Here is a 16888-nt window from a genome sequence, read left to right as displayed (position 1 = left end):
CATGATTTCTCCAACTCTGAACCTTGTTGATCAGGTTGAAAGGTAGATTGTCTTAATAGCCCTCCTAAAATCACATCCAGTCCCCAGAACATTCCTGCACCAGAACGAGACTGCTTTTCTCCATTCTGCTGGGCACCGTTGTAGTTTGGAGGTCAGACTTATGGTAAAACTGGGAAATTTCAGGTAGCAGTTGAGGGGCGCAGCTGGAGGCAGTGGCCTGATATGGGATCATGTCCCTCTGTGACTCTGCTCCCATACAGAAAGATATTTGTATCAACCAAGGCTTCTTAACACCCAAATATTAAGTCATGGATAAAGAATCTAAGTCATTGATTTCTTAAAATCTTTGCACCAGGGATGCTAAATAGTATGGATTCTGGGAGGTGTCGGCCCATTCAGAGTGCTAACAACAGCCATGCTTTCTGATAGAGGTACTGCCTTTTACCATCTTAGACCTTAAGAAAAATATTGCAAAATAAAACCTGTGGGTCTGCTGTTTTAATTTTTTTTCTCACCCTCTATTCTTTATTGACAGAAGGTGGTATTGGCTTCGGAATTCTCCATTCAAATAGTCACAGCTACAGAAAAAGTCTTTTTAGTACTCATTCTATTCATGAAAATCAGGCCTTGAAACTCCGGTGTGTGCAGGCAAAGGCCAGCACTCACAATGGCTGTGCTCTGGGCCAGTCCTTTGTTACATCCTGTTTATAAAAAACAAACAAATTGCCTCACAAACTATGGCCACCTCTTTTTAACACAAGGACTCGGTGTTGGCATCACTGCTACCAGGAAGCAGCTCTGGAAGCTGGTTTCATACTCTAGGAATACAGCTAATGCTATTATTTAATTTCTTCCAAACAAAAAACAGAGTTTAAAGTAGTAAAAAAAGTGTGTCTGTGTCTATGTGTGTGTACACAGGCACTTTAATTCTCTCCTCCTTTTTGGAACAGAAAATGTTTGCAGAGAACTATTTCTTTAAGAGAGTAGTTGTTTTCCGTTGAAGAGTCTTAGAGCCAACTCCCTTGGAAGTGGTTTTGAGATCCGAGCCAAGAAAGTAGTCATAGAAAATACCATGTGTACACCCCAAATTATCACCCCTGTGGGATGAGAGCCTCCCCTGGCAGGGACATGTAGGCAGTCTTTACAGGCTCTGTTAGCCCTTCTACAGGAAATAGAGAAACACCCTCTCTCGATACGACTTGGAAAATCATGTGGAAGGACCCATTTCAAAGTTATCTTGTAGTAAATGAACCTTGAGGAATAAGCCTTCTGTTTTTGGAAGACATGTCGAGTCACCCAACTTTTATCTTTTGTTTTATTCTCAGTCCTAAAAACCCCCACCTCTAACTGAAGAGCTTCTCTGGGCCAACCCAGACTCCCAGAATCCTTCCTGGCTGGGTGTCAGCTCACATCTCCTAAAAGCCAACTTTTCCGAAAGACCCCACTCCACACGGTCTTCTCTCTTCTCTGAATCCTCAAAGAAGTATGTCTCCCCTGTACAGGCCATTGAGCAGAGCTAGCAGGAAACAGCTAGGATTGAGAGCAGACCTCCCTATGTGGTCTCTTTCTAGCTTCACATTAGTAACTGATACACAGATGGTGACTGCACGTGTATGAGAGTTTTCTCAGGGGAGGATTATGGAGACTGGACTATATCACCTTCTGTACTTCTGGGAACTGCTTGGTGTGTATTTTCATGCACAGTCATCCTTCTAGTATGTTCTTCTCAACCCATCTTTCTTATAGCAGCATTTAAAATTTTTTCTGTATACAGTTAGAATCCATGTGCATGGAAAATTGCAGCCTTGTAATTAGCTCTATTTCAAAGTTCAGATTTTTCAAGTTGATCCCTTACAAGCTGAAATATCTCGGTCACAAGTGAGAGAAATGTCTGGCAAAAAGCACAGCACCCAAGCATCAAATTGTTACTCTATAAACATGTGCTGAATGAATGAATGAATGGGTGGCCTCCTGAAGAAGGCAGTTCAATGTCTAGAGCTTAAAGCAGTAGAAATTAGGCTATCTACTTAAATAATAACTACATTTGCTCCATTGTTTTTAGTGTGTGATTGCAGATATGTAAGAAATGTGTATTTCTCTGTATATTTTATTCATTTTTGCAAATGCCTTGGGTTGCCATTTTATTAAGAATAAAATGTGGATATTATACCTTTTCATTTTTACAGTTCATGAAATACCCAATCTCTTTACTACTTAAATGTCAAATTATGAGAGCCTCTGATTTGCCTGGGAATTGTACCAGGAATGTGTCCTCTATAGAGGCAAAAAGAGGTCTCTGAGGTTGTACCTCTGTGTTTTCTAAAATCTTCCTCAGAAACATTAAGAAATTTACCTTTCTGGACAGATATTTTAATAATACCCTTTCTGTTGTGCTCGTCCATGAACATGGTATATTCAAACATAATCAAACAGAAACAAAGCAAAGCTACGATATTAACTGTGAAGATTTAAGGGGATTAGTGAAGGGGGGAAAGGGAACACTTTTTAGACCATACCTAAACTCTATCTCTTATAACTAAAATACTTGACTTTTATTGGAAATGATGGCTAAGTTATTACTCATCTCCCAATATGAAGATGTTTTTTATAGGGTGCTAACACATAGTTATGGGGGTTCAGTTGTATTTGTGCATGTTAGTCAATGTGGTCACCTCTTTAGAAGTTTATTTCTCATGCTGCTAATGATATTTGGTTTGTGTTGTCTTCCTAGGTTTGCTAGCATGGGAAACCTGCTCAAGGTCCTTACCAGGGAAATTGAAAACTATCCACATTTTTTCCTGGATTTTGAAAGTAAGTTTTAAAAATTAAAAGATAATTATGAAAACGTTTTTCTTAATAACTTGCTAATAAGGAAGTTATAACATAAAAATTTTATGTGATCCTTAAACATTCTACTTTCACTGCATTTCTTTTTGAGTCTTCAAAGATCATTTTCCTTTTTTTTTTTCTTTAACATTTAGGTACTAGGAAGTGTTTGCTAAAATAAATGTTCTGAAGCAAAAGCAAACAAACAAAAAACAAAAAAACTAAATGGAACATCTTTTAAAAAATATGTCCATAGTTTTCTTTGGTTTTAGAAGTGATCAGATTTTGTAGGCTTAGCATAAATCTTCATCAGGTATTTTTTCCTAATAATGATCATGCACTTCTATGTTATATTCCAAAGGAAAATAGTAGACATGGTAATTTCCACAGATTAATGTCAAGCAAATTGTTACTGGACACGAAATAAAAAGTGATCAATACTAGGAATAAGGCTGACAGATGATTTATTTTTTAGTCATTTTTATCTCTTTTTTATATATTATTTTATAATGCAACACTATTTCAGGATTGTGAATGGTTTTATTTCTTTTATCAAAACTTTAAATATTTTTCTAAGATAAAATGGCTTATGAACCATGACTAAGTACAGAGATTCTTTCTTATCTTGTTTATTTTTTGATTGAATGTATTTATAAATGAGTGACATATTTGTGTTTAATTGACTAAACTCCTGTTTCCACCTTTCTTCCTGTGTCCCCACATGCACTTTTTTTTCTCTTTTTTCTTTTTTTTATTTTTCTGAAGTCAGAAGCGGGGAGGCAGTCAGACAGACTCCTGCATGTGCCTGACCTGGATCCACCCAGCATGCCCACCAGGGAGCAATGCTTTGCCCATCTGGGGCGTTGCTTAGTTGCTGCCAGAGCCATTCTAGAGTCTGAGGCAGAGGCCATGGAGCCATCCTCAGCGCCCGGGCCAACTTTGCTCCAGTGGAGCCTTGGCTGTGGGAGGGGAAGAGAGAGACAGAGAGGAAAGAGAGGGGAAAGGATGGAGAAGCAGATAGGCGCTTCTCCTGTGTGCCCTGACTGGAAATTGAACTCAGGACTTCCACATGCCAGACGATGCTCTACCACTGTGCCAACCGGCCAGGGCCACATGCACTTTTTTTAATTGCAATTCTATATAACAAGTATAGTCACTTTTAAATGTCATTTTTGCCAGTATTCACCATCAATTTAAGACTTTAATCTACTTTAAACTTTGATTTTTTGCTAACATCTTATCCATATTAAAAATATGTTAAATCTTTCTTAGATACAGATTAAATTTTCTAACAAACATTTTCTAGGTAAACGTTATAAGACTCTTGCAAGGTGCAGCAAGCCAAAAAGTAAAAGCTTCCTGGATTTATCTTTTCAGAATCTCTACTTGGTCTAAAATAACTTCTTGAAAATCAGGAAAAATTATCCAAAAACTCCTGTGTTCTGAAAAAGAATATTTAACGTAGATTATATTATTTATATTCAGTGAAAGACAACTCACTTCTGATTTAACTCATTGTGCTGCTGCTGCTGCTGTTTGGTTAGATTTGGTTGGATTTGACTTGGTTTGATTGGGTTTGGCTGGGTTTGGTTGGCTTTGGCTGGCTTTGATTGAATTTGGCTAGATTTGATTGGATCTGGCTGGGTTTGGTTGGGTGTGGCTGGGTTTGGCTAGATTTGGTTGGGTTTGGTAATGGGTGCACCTGAAAGCTCAAACCAGATTGATTTGGACTTCAGAAGGAATGGGCTTGTTTACTGATGGAACTTTTGCTACTTCTCTACAATAAACATATCTTTGTCATTAAAATTTATTTTAATTAATCTATAGATTTATTAATAGCTTTAAGAATTTTTACAGAATAAATTATCTATTATCTCACCACCTTAATTTTACTTCTTGCATATTAAACTGGTTCTTTCTATGGCATTTTACTCTGTTTCATCTAGAATACACGAAGGCCAAAATAGTAGTACAATACCCCGTTCACTGGAAACTGCAGAAGTCTATAAACACCAAGGGGAGTTCCATGACTGTGCTTTTCTCAGTGCTCTAAATTTTTCCTGCATTTGCTGCTCACAAATGCCTACTAGACTCAGTGGCCTCCATTTGCCGACATCTGTTCTTGGATTCTTGGCTTTCCATGCTTCCTCCACAAAGAGCAGTGTTGAAGTCTTTGTTAAGTCTAATTTTAAAAGCCTTTAAAGTGATAAAAGTAAAATCTTCAGAGATTTAAAACAGTGGTGGTTTTCTACTAGTGTTCTCTGGAGCACCAGAGTTCTGAAGTTGTGTCTTCAGCCATCATTCTATTCCAGAGTAGAGAGGGACCCTTAGTCATCAAAAAGCAAGGTGTCTCATGAAAAAACAACAACAACAACAACAACAAAATACCACTTTTGGTTTCTTGATTCTACAAATCCTATTTCCTAAAGGTGGTTTTCAAAAAAGAACCATGATGGACTAGAAGGGTAGGGAAAGAAGGCTGTTGTCATGATTTGCCTTGAGTCTGTAGATTTCAGCTCAATACAGTAACAGTATTTTGAGTATGTTAAACATCCTCAAAAGCCAGGTGACATTAGGGAGACAGGGCTAAACAAGAACAGTCATTGCCTAATGAAGTCTTAGGTGAGTACAGAGGACAATGTAGGCACACAGTTCAAAACACAGGATAAAATGAAGGGCTTAAGAGAAGCACAGTGTGCCTGGGAATAAAGAGGGAGAAAGAGAATCCATCTAGTCTTAGGAAATTAAAGACCACAGAACGATCAGAGAAAACTTCTAGTAATAGGTGGCATTTGGAATGGGCTTTAAGTTGACCAGGCAGTGGCGCAGTGGAATGGGCTTTAAGAATGAGTGGTTTTTTCAGAAACCAGGAGAGGAGCTTTCCAGCAGATGAAAGTGAGGATAGAAATAGGAAGGGTATGTTTGGGGAATAACAAGAGGCCCCAGTTGGAAGTATCAAAAGCTTGTTGAAAGGAAATGGATGCAGAAATGGAAGGCTGGCTTGGGCAAGAAAGGTACCCAAGCTCAGGACTGTAGGTTCCTAACTACTGTTCATCTCCGAAGAGAATAGCTAATATCACTAGGGGGAGACTAGAGATCAGACAGTATCTGAGCAGAAGGGAACTTAAGGTACACTTATGCTTAAGACAGGGGCGTGGTGGGGGGTGAGGTTTATTATTCAGAGGATCCAGGAAATAGGCTACATTGTAGAGGGAAAAGGATATCTTACCAAATGAGATTCTTGATAACAATATGGAAAGTGAGCTGCCCCACTCTTTGGAGCTACTGGGAGAACAGATTTAAGATTTATTGCTTTGAGAACAGAGGCTGGATTGCAAAGAGTTAAGGAGTAAGCAGTGGAGGCAGGAAGGAAGGCTGAACAGCATGTAGCAATAGCTTAAATGAATTTGGCACCTCTGCTTTGAGTGTTGAATATTCTTTTTGAAGTCAGTGATGGAATATAATTGAACCAGGTCAAATAGATATAATTAAGCTAGGTCAAAATATAATACAAAATTAGACACATCTGTATTTAGGTTCCCAGTTGTGTAGATCTGATTTAAACTCTTGTTTGACCTTTGCAGTGAGGTCTACACTTTATGCTCACACTTCTGCATAACCACTTAACATTGTTGTTTTTTCATCCTCTTTAAAGTCTTGGGAGACAGAGGGGAAATAAAATGCAGCCTAATCTTTCATAAGTGATGCTTTTGGGGGGGATAGTGTGCAGAGAGATGTGTGCCTGAAGGTCTGCTAGTTGTTCAACTGAATCCACCCATTATGGCACCCAAAGTGGGCAGCGGGCATCATTAGCCTTTCAGTGAAATAGTTCCGGTGATTCCTAGACTGAGGTGACCATTAGAAACATGTGGCAGACCTTATTTTTGTATAGTCCTCTGAGCCTCTGCTTCTGATTTGGTGCTGTAGTCCAAAGGGTCTGCTTTTGCCCACATTCTGAGTTTCCAAAGATTGGCCAGTTTAGGAACCACATTTAACTAGTGCATCCAAGTGAGGCACTAGCCCAGCCTAGTGTTTGGGACAGGGGAGCTAACAAAGCAACCTTTCGAGTTCCAAGGTCCAGGGCTGAGGTCACCAGCATTAGTCACAGAGGGCCCCTTTTAGCTTAGCTCCTGTCTCCCTATTATCCTTTGTGCAACAGGCAGTATAGAGCATGCCGTAAGTCAGAGCTACAACTCTAGAGTGACACACTCCTCAGTCCTTCACACAGTGTCTGTCTGCCTTTCAGTGGGAGGTCTTCAAGACACCTAAAAGTCCAAGTAGATGAAAATCTATTGTACATGTAATTATAGGTATGAATAATTAATTCCCCCTTTTTTTGGTTACAACATCTTCTGATGTATGACAGTTTATGTACTCATTTTCTTGTTGATGAATACCTAAGCTATTTATAGGGTTGTGTTTTTGTTTTGTTTTGTTTTTGGCTATTTTGAACATTCTCTGAACATTCTCGTAGTATTTTGATGGGCATTATTTCTCTCGGTTAAATACGTAGCAGTGGGTTTGCTTGGTCAGTTATATGCAATTTTGCAAGAAACTATCAAATAGTTTTCTAAACATGATGTACTATTTTCCATTTCTGCCAGCAAGATGGGGCACTCAGGCGTTCTACATCTTTTACAATATTTAGTATTGTAAATCTTTGTCTTTTTAGCTATTCTACTGGCTATAGGATGGTATCTTATTGTGGTTTTAATTTGCATTCCATGGTAACTAATAATTTTGAATACTTTTTTCATGTGTTTATTATTTGCTTATCATTTTTAAGAAATGTCGTCTACTCGTCTTTCAACCATTTTTATTTAGATTATTTTTCTTTATACTACTAAGTTCTAAGAGTTACTTACTGTATTTAGGATACATGTCTTCCTTGAGATGTAGCTTGCAAATATTTTTACTTAGTCAGTAGCTTACCTGTTTATTTTCTTAAAGATGTTTTTTTCATGAACAGACGTTTTAAATTTTGATAAAGTGCAATTTATCATTTTTTCTTTTATGCTGAGCACACACCATATCATCTTTAAGACATTAGGGCTTACCCCAAGGTTCAAAAGATATTCTACTATGTTTTCTTCTGGAAGTTTTAGAATTTTAAGTTTTATATTTAGGTCAATGACAAATACTGAAATAATTTTTGTATGTATTTTGAGAAAGGTGCTGGGTTTATTTCAAATCATTTTACTTCAGATAGATTGCCTTAATAACCTTATCAGAAATTTGTTAACTATAATGTGTATGGGCCAACTTCTGGTCTTTCTATTCTCTCCCATTGTTTTATTGATCCTTTTCACCAATTAACACCAAGATATAACAAATGATAAGTTTTAAAGTTAGGAATATTAAGTCCTTCAACTATGTTGTTCCTTTTTAAGATTGTTTTTACTATTCCAGCTCTTTTACTTGTCTAAATAAATTTTTTAATTCGTTTTCAATTTCTAAAAAAAAAATCTTGTAAAATATTGATTATAATTACATTTAATCTCTAGATTGGTTTGGTAAGAATTGACATCTAAACAATGTTGGTTCTTGCTACCTCTGAATATGGTATATCTTTCCAATTATTTAGATATCTGTTATTTTCACTCAGAAAAGTTTTATAGTATTTTGAGATTCTGCATATCTTTTATTGAATATATCATTCACCAGTTCATAATTTGACCATAACAGTTTTTTTAATGTTTAGTGTTTGTGTGGTGTCTGTACCCTCTCTTTTCTATGCATTAATTTTTATACTGTGTTCTTGCAAAAAAACTGATAGTTCACCCTCACTTTTCATCCAAGCTGATATCTCCTTTTTAGTTGGAATGTTTAATCCATTTGCATTTAATTATTGTATGTACATTTAATTAATGTTTGTATTTGAACTTATCTTGGTGTTGATTTCCATTTGTTCCGTTTGCTCTTTGTTTTTAATGTTTTTCTGCCTTAAGATTAAATCAAATAATTTTTAGTATTCTCATCTCTATTTTCTATTGTCTTTTTAATTGTGCCTCATAGCACTTATTTTATATATTATAATATACATCTTTAATTTATGGAATCCATCTTAAAAACATATTCTTTCTTCATGAAGAATTTATGAACTTTAACACAGTATGCCTCCAGTCAGCACCCTTCTACACTTTATGTGAGTGTTACATGTTTTGCTTCTACATATGTGATAAACTTCTCTTGCAATTTTAAAATTTTGAACTCTCAGTAACCTTTTAAGTGTGTGGGAGGGGTGGTATCTTTGTGTTAATAGATCTTATGCTTATATCATGTTTTATCTCGTGTCCAGCATCGGGCTGGACATGAAGTATAGGCTTAAGAACTTTTATTTTTAAATTAATGCTAATTCAGCAACTATATTCATAGCATCTCCTGCATCATAGACTCAAGTGAGAACAACAAGGGATTAGGCAGAGAGGCACAGATGGATGACACAGGGCACATAAATATAGGAGTATCAAAAGAACATGACCACTTTTTATATAAAAAAATATGTAATCTTACTGGGAAGATCAGATGCAAGTCCACTGAAGAGACAATAATACAGGTAGCAGTGAAATCTGTACTAGAACAGAGAGCCAGAAGTACAGGTTCCAGGCTGTGCTGAAAGCAAGTTTCTTAGAAGATAGTAACTGAAAATCATTTTTTTATAAGACAAACTGACCTTTGTGAGAATAATAGGAACACCAAGAATAGTCATTGTGGAGGTGAGGTTGTTAAGAAAGAAAGTCTAAAACCTAAAAGCCGTTATGCTCTCAGAAAGACTGAGCATTCTGACCTATTAGGATGCCATTCTCCCATTCTTTAAAGCAAGGAGGGTGTCAGATTAGCTGACCATCTGGGATATTTTGGTTGACACAACCCACTGCTTGCTACTACTGATCCCTTCTTTCATCTGTCCCTCTTTGGTACCCTCACATCTGCTAAGGTTGTTCAGAAGACACCAGATAATCTTGGAGAGAAAGAGGGAAATTTTTGGTCACCTTGCAAATGAAAAGCAAACAAAGAAGCCCTAGTTAAATGAAACAGACTTGGGAAGCTGTATATGAATGCCGACCCAGAGATTCACTCACAATTGCTTACATTTCTAGTACTTCTGCTTTTTAAGTGCTTTACCTCTCTGTCCACACCTACACTATGACTTTACAGGACTATACAGAGAGGAGACACGAGGAGATAGGGGGAGTCTTATTCGGGGGTTCTTGCCAGCTTCTCTCTCTACCAAGAATTAATCTGAGGCAAAGAGAGATTAATTGGTTTGCTCTGGGGTCTAACAGTAAGTGGCAAAACTGGCAATAGAATCTGGGTGGCAAAAAACTCCATTCTTGGCATTGCTCCTTCCCTCATGATATCTCAGGGATCCCATTGCATGTAAATGAAATAAACCAGCCTTCTAACACCTCAAACATCACTGCTCTTTGCAAACCCTCATTGGTTATTCCATCGGAGAGGGCTCTGGGCGCTGTTGAGGGATGACTAATGTTTCTGTACAAATAAATGTCACCCCAGTCATACTTACATTTTTCACTGGACCTGTGCAATGTTATGTTGCTTCTATAAGCAGTTATACACCGTGCTATAAATCATTGCCATTTTCCATCCCCAAATGTTACTAATAGATAGTTATTTACGTCTCTCAGTTTACCCTGAAGGGAGCGGGGTGGAGGAGTGAGGAAGTGGGTTGGGAAGAAGAGCTATAGATTTAAGTTATGGCTCCCTCAAATCCTTTTTTGCTGTATCTTTCTTGGTGTTTATACAACAGCTGGTGGTGTGAAGAGATAGTGACATATCCTATTGATGAAGTGCCAGGGATTCCTTCAAAGCCAAAGACATCTCCAAATAAGTTGTTATCCCCTCATGTTATCTTTGGTGAATCTGTTTGATTCTGGTCAGATTTTCTATGCAGTCCCACATAGGTCGTTAGAAGAAGGTATGTGTGCTCCTGCTGCTGGTGAAGACAGAGTGCATTCTTAACTGACTGACAAAGATAAGGACCCTTTGATGTGGCAGCCCTGCTCTGGTTTGAGCCCCGATGTCCCACCCTGGGGTATGTTCCCCTAAGATGTTCAATCCTCACAAACAAAACACACAGCCGCCTTCTTCTCTGTCCCCACAGTGGAATGCCAGGCATTCTGCTTCCAGTAAATCTTATAGCCCTCCTTTGTCAAACCTCCACCTGACCCCATGATACCAAAGTGCTGAGTTCCTATCCACCTTCACTAGCAAACTGAGTCAAGGAAGGATAAAGAGATCCCCTGCGAACACATGAATATGGGTTTACCTCTCTTAATTGATGAGGGATTTTTTTACCATTAAAAATTCAAGGGCCTTGGAATCCAGCGAGTTCTTGACAAGAATCTATGCATTCAAGATTGCAGAGCACATGATACATTGTCACACTTTCCACAATAGCAAGTACAGGACAAGGATTTAAATCATCGCCTGGGGAATGGCCTGGATGGGCTGGTTCCAAGGCTCCGAGAAGTATTGGTTTCTGAAATTGCCTGTGTAAATCACAGGGATTTTTAACAGCTTCATTGTTAGATGGGAGCAGCCTGGCTTTATGTAGCCATTCTCAATTTTGATGAAATCATTAGTGATGATTAGAAGTTTAGAATGTGGTTTTTAAAGGAAACATCACAAAAGAATTCACTGGCAGCAGAGGGAAATAAAGACCTATTTTCATCAAGAATATTATTTGGTGGGCATTGTGCATATGTGTGTGCCTTTGACTAAAGGTCAATCTTTGTGTTAAAATAGAAAAGCCAAACCTGCAATTCAGAGTCCGTGTTGACTCAGCAAATGCTTTGGGAGGTTGCCGATAGGTTAAATAAAGCAACCTTTCAATCACGAATGCTTCAAGGCCTCTTTCGAGATGTCTTTCCTTGGCATCTACAGACATGAATTTTTAAAAATATAGTTACCAATATGGAGAATACTAAAATGTATAAACCCCAAAGCCTCTCAAAGGAATAGTCCAGAAAGCAAAATGATAACAGCCTTCTGATTGGGAGAGTAAACATGATTGCAGTTTTTCACTCAACAAATATCCTATTGGTGTGTGGACCACACCGAGGAGACATGGAGGCCATAAGTCAGTGATGGACAATTTAAAAACACACTTCTTAATGAAAGTGGGATGAGCTAATGTGATTGTAAGCAGATGCATATATCTTCATGGTAACAGTGAGAGACAGAACAGCCGTTTGAGGAAGAGACAAAGGGGAACATCTAGAAGTCATAAAATTTTTATTTTTATTTTTTTCTCTGCATCCCAAGACTTTCATTCTTCAACTCCTGGTCTATTTCCTTATTTGTTTATTGGTTTGTAACATGTCTATTGAGAGTCTCCAATTGGTCGGGCCTTATGGGGGCACTGAAGACAAGAGAGAGTACTGACTCCAAAGATTGCAGAATTCAAAGACAAGCAGGAAGATCATCATGAAGCATAGTGTGAGAAATATATTTAAATCACCCAGCCAACTATTCATTCAGCACATTTTTCCTGAGTGTCTATCACATGTCAGGCACTTGCTAGGCCCTGGAGAGACACTGTCCAGTACAGCAAGGCCAGAGCTCTAAGGTCTAATGAGTCAGATTCTCATTAATTAGTCCTGACTGATCATTGAGCCAGAGGTTAAAAGTAAGGTGAATTACAGACTTCACAAGGACATGGGCCAGTGCTAAATGTCGCTTAGGGTTACACAGTCCTTTCCCCATTTGAAAGGAGAAACAGACAGATCACAGCTTCTCCCAGTCGACAGTCTTTACCTTGGAAATTGGTGCCACTCGGGGTTTGGGTCCCCTGAGAACCTCACAAACCCTACCCCTGCCCAGAAGGCAGGGATTGTGCTGCTGGCACTAGGGCCTAATTATTAACGGGAAAGGCGCTGACTGCAGTCCCGTGATGGGGAAGGAGGATAAAATATGGCATGCAGCAACGCTAACAGATTATGGGAGAAGATGGGCCACCCCATTTCTAAGTCGAGATGAAAGACAGGACGATGGGCTGATTTCTCCCACCCCTCCTCTGCTGAACGGGGGTGCCTGAGAAACAGTTCAACCAGGACAGTAAGCCAGCTGTCCAAAGAAACGTTTCCCCGGAGCCAGAGGCTGGGGCCGAGGGTCCTGTTTCCCAGGGCATGCCGGTGGCCCAGGGAGAGTGCTGGGTAGTGGAAGGCACTCCCCACCGCCTTCACTCACTACCCCTCGTGCCACCTGTCCAACACCTTGTGGTCGCATACATGGTGGTGTTGGTTTGTATCAGGAAGCGGCACTTCACCAGGGATGGAGAGAGGGGTTCTCTCATCTACAGCTGGTACTACTTTTAGGACACTATCAGAAACTGTCTTTTCTTGGAAGTACTGTGTTGGGCAGATAAAATGTAGTATGCTCACTTTGTTAAAGATAACACGAGGAGGCCGTTGCCCAGGTGATATTAATGTGTGTTGGGGTGGGCTAAAGGCAGGCAGAATCCTTGTAGCCTGGGGCTTGGTTTTGGGATTAAGCCTTTCCCACCCTTTTTGATGTAGGGTGGTACAATCCAATCATGCCTCAGAGAAGTGACTTTGTATTAGAGACTACCCTATTTTGTATATTGGATTAAAGGTTGTGAAGCTACACTATAAAATGGGGGGCAGAACGGGACTTGGGTCTTGGTTCCTGAGATTATCATTAGAAGAGAGAGCAGAGGAGAGCAGAGAAAGGCCACGTGGAGGAGGCCAGGAGAAGCAGCCAAGATGGTGGAGTGCTGAGTGAGATGCCAGTTTGTGTAGAGTTTGTATTTGGGATAAGGAAGGAGATGGGGAACAGAGGTGAATAAGTCTGGTGAGCTAGAAACCTTTGATTCTAGGAAACTCGGATAAGTCAGTGGCTTTGTGAGCACTGAATGTGAGTAGGTTTTGGAGCCCAGTGTGTATTTTTACTTGCCCACCGGGTGCAAGCTAAGATTAAAGACTATGGCCCACCAGTTTGTGGCTCCGTTGTTTCTTTACCGACTGTCCGAATCCAATGCGAACCTGCATGGGCTGGGCTGCTGTGATAGACTCCCAGGCCCTGGCTCCTGGCTTTACATACTGAAAGACCTCTATTTTTAAAAACCAACTTTGACATCTTTCTCCTTTTGTGGCTCAGTAATCAAGGAAAGGATGAGTTTGGGGGTTTGTTTTTCCCCACACCCTCTCCCAGCCCACTCTGCTGTAATTCTGTTTTGTTTAAACCTTATCAAGTGGTGGCTTGTGGAGATAGTGTCATTTGGGAGTCAAGATTTGAAGGCTTCATCTTCTGGTTTCCAACTGCCTTCTCATTTCACACCTGCTTTATAATTATATCCAAATAGCTTTTCCCCTTAGACTCTTGGTCACAGATGTGATTTTTCTTTTTCTCTTCTTCAAAGATATAGCTCTTTAAGAACAAATTTTCTTTGGCTTGTGTTTTTTCCCCGATACATTCACCAAAAAGAGAAAGGATTTCAGTGTTTGATTTTTATTTATTTTTTTAGGATCCTTGCTTTGCATTTTTGTCCTATGTTCTCTTCCCTGATGTTCCTCTTACTTGAAAGTTGCCAGCATTACCCTGGAATTCTGTTCCACTGAAATGCTTTCTTCCTAGCTTGTGAGCTTTGAGGTTTCTATTAGAAGACAGCCACGTTGCTTTGAGAGAAGTTTGGGAAAGTAGAGAAAGATCAGATAGAAAGTGGTCAATATTGTGGATGGCATTGTACCTGAGAAAACCTACCAAGTGCTCGTGGGAAAGTGTGGAAGTTTGCAATAGACTGCATCCTGTCCTCTCGCCTGGCAGGTCAGCTTCTCCTCCAGCCCAGCCGTGCTGTCTGGGCCCCCAGCCTTTATGTGGTCCCCATGGATACACCCCTTTGCCTGCCTCCTGCCCCGCTCGGTCCCTTCCCTTACGCTAAGTGGGTTCCACTCCTCCCAGCCCATACTTGTCTTTTCTTCTCTAACCTTCCTGTGTGTGTATTTTAATCCTTTCTCATTCCCTGGTTAAAATCCATCTCATTTGTAGGAAGTGTAGTTTGTGAATTTCTGGATAATCAATAGGGTCATTGTTTTTGTTTTTGTTTATCTAAAGAGAGGTACAACTTCATTTCCCAGGTAACTACGAATCTCTTAGGTCTTAGCAGCACCTGGCAAGTAAATGGTCTGTGAGGCCCCATGGGCATCACTATTCAGATGTCTGGCCTTAGGACGAAGGTGTGGCAGATGGTCACTGCAAAGGAACAGCCCTGTCTGCCTCGCCTCACTAGCTACTCCGCCTTTGTGATGGCCTGCTCAGCTGATCTGTGCCATCTTAGATATCACCTGTCTTAGGAATTCTGTTGTCTACCCCCTGAGTACGACTGTGAATTACATTTTATAGGATCAACCTTTTTTGTGCTTTCAACAAAATTAGTCAAAACTGGGATTTGATCTGGGGAGAGTTAGCCAGGCCAGCCTTTATCCTTTTCTTTCATTAATGACGTGTTCTGAAAGAATTTAGTGCCTTGGGACATAGATTTTTGAAAACAGGATTTTGGGAACTGACACCTATCTCTTTGTGTAAGGTGGAGATTAATACTCTTCCTAGCCCAGGCTAATCCATTGTACAGGGGTTGTGAGATGCGTACAGCCCAATCTCACCATCACTCAGCTGTGACCCACCAGCCTATATACACAGCTCCTGGGACAAGAGCATGTGTTGGCTTCAGGGATGTAGTCAAGTGAAAATTCACTGAGGAGCTAAGGGGATGCTTCCATGACTGTTAGACTATGTTCTTCACTTAGGTGAGCTTGAATGTGTCACTTATTTTTGTGGGTGACATTCATGGTCAAGACCAAATATCAACAGGACAGGTGTCTTTAAAATGAACACGGGCCTCTGTGAAGTTCATGTTCAATGGCAAATCTCAGTGCTTTCTACATTGTCCTGTATTCTGGAAAGATAGATTTCTGTCATGTCTCTGAAGGATAACTAGCTCATCTTTTAAGCTTATTTTTATATGGAAAAACGAAGGGGATGGTTTTTCGTATGTATACTTAGATTCATAGATTCTTAGTCATAATGGAAAATGTCCAATTGCTTCTTCTATTAAAAGTGGACCCAAAAAGACAATGCTGATACCTTCTAGCATCCAATGCACCACTCAACCCATGGTAGGTGTATTCGGCAAAGAGTGCCAACAATGATTCCAACAAGCTTGATTTCATGTGTACAGAAAGATTGATGACCGTTTTGCACTGAGGAATGGGCCAAGTTGTGTTGACTTTCCCTTCCCAGTAGCTTATTAAGCTAAAGTAAATACCAAACCTGCAGGAATAAAATCGGATTGTCTCATAGGCAGAGCTGCCTGCTCATCCTCTTCTCCAGCTATTTGTGAACACTAGCCGTCTGTCTCTTGGTTTCCCTTTTGCTTAGATGCCCAGCCCACAGAAGGAGAGAGGGAAATCTGGAACCAGATCAGTGCCGTCCTCCAGGATTCTGAGAGCATCCTCGCCGACCTGCAGGCTTACAAGGGCGCAGGGCCGGAGATTCGAGACGTATGCCAACGATTAACACTGAGCTGACAACACCCTTGGAGAGGAAAGGAAACCCACACACGCACACACAGAGCAGGATTAAGTAATAGACCTAGTATTTCCTAGTGTAATAAGAAGAACAAGGATGGTAATGTGTCTTCTTAAAAAACTGTATGAATGGCCCCTTTTATTCTAGTTCATTAATCTAAGCACAAACTGTGGTAGACCTTGTAAAATATTAGCCATTCTCTTCACAGAAATATGTGTGATATTACAGGACTCACATTTAAACAATAATTTGTCAGACTCTTCTTCCTCTGAGGGAAACATACATAGAAAGTCCATGCACAACAGTTGAAATATGAGTCACGAAGTCTGGGTTTACATGAACTTTCCAAGATTTTGTAATAATTTGGGCAGGTTCCACCAGTACCACAAACAACAGTCATAAACTACCTCACTTTGAGTCTCCTGCAGGTCTGTCGTTTTGAACTGACTTGTGAGATAAAAAAATAAATGCATAATAAACAAAGCAACCAAAA

At 39.8% G+C, this 16888-nt stretch overlaps 1 protein-coding gene across 3 annotated transcripts in view; it reads left to right on the top strand.

The window, feature by feature from the left end:
- The window catches only part of CYRIA (CYFIP related Rac1 interactor A), a 97873-nt gene that overhangs the window by 63898 nt on the left and 17087 nt on the right, over positions 1-16888 (top strand). For all 3 annotated transcript variants that reach the window (XM_066235008.1, XM_066235010.1, XM_066235009.1), the window contains 2 exons: positions 2732-2811; positions 16246-16367. In XM_066235008.1, the coding sequence (XP_066091105.1) occupies positions 2742-2811; positions 16246-16367 (192 nt within the window). In that variant the 5' untranslated portion in view covers positions 2732-2741. The remainder of the gene's footprint in view (positions 1-2731; positions 2812-16245; positions 16368-16888) is intronic.

This window comes from Saccopteryx bilineata, chromosome 6 (genome assembly GCF_036850765.1).
Source record: "Saccopteryx bilineata isolate mSacBil1 chromosome 6, mSacBil1_pri_phased_curated, whole genome shotgun sequence".
NCBI classification, from domain to species: Eukaryota; Metazoa; Chordata; class Mammalia; order Chiroptera; family Emballonuridae; genus Saccopteryx; species Saccopteryx bilineata.
The sequence above is the reverse complement of the archived record's forward strand: the minus strand, read 5'-3'. Positions and strand labels throughout refer to the sequence as shown.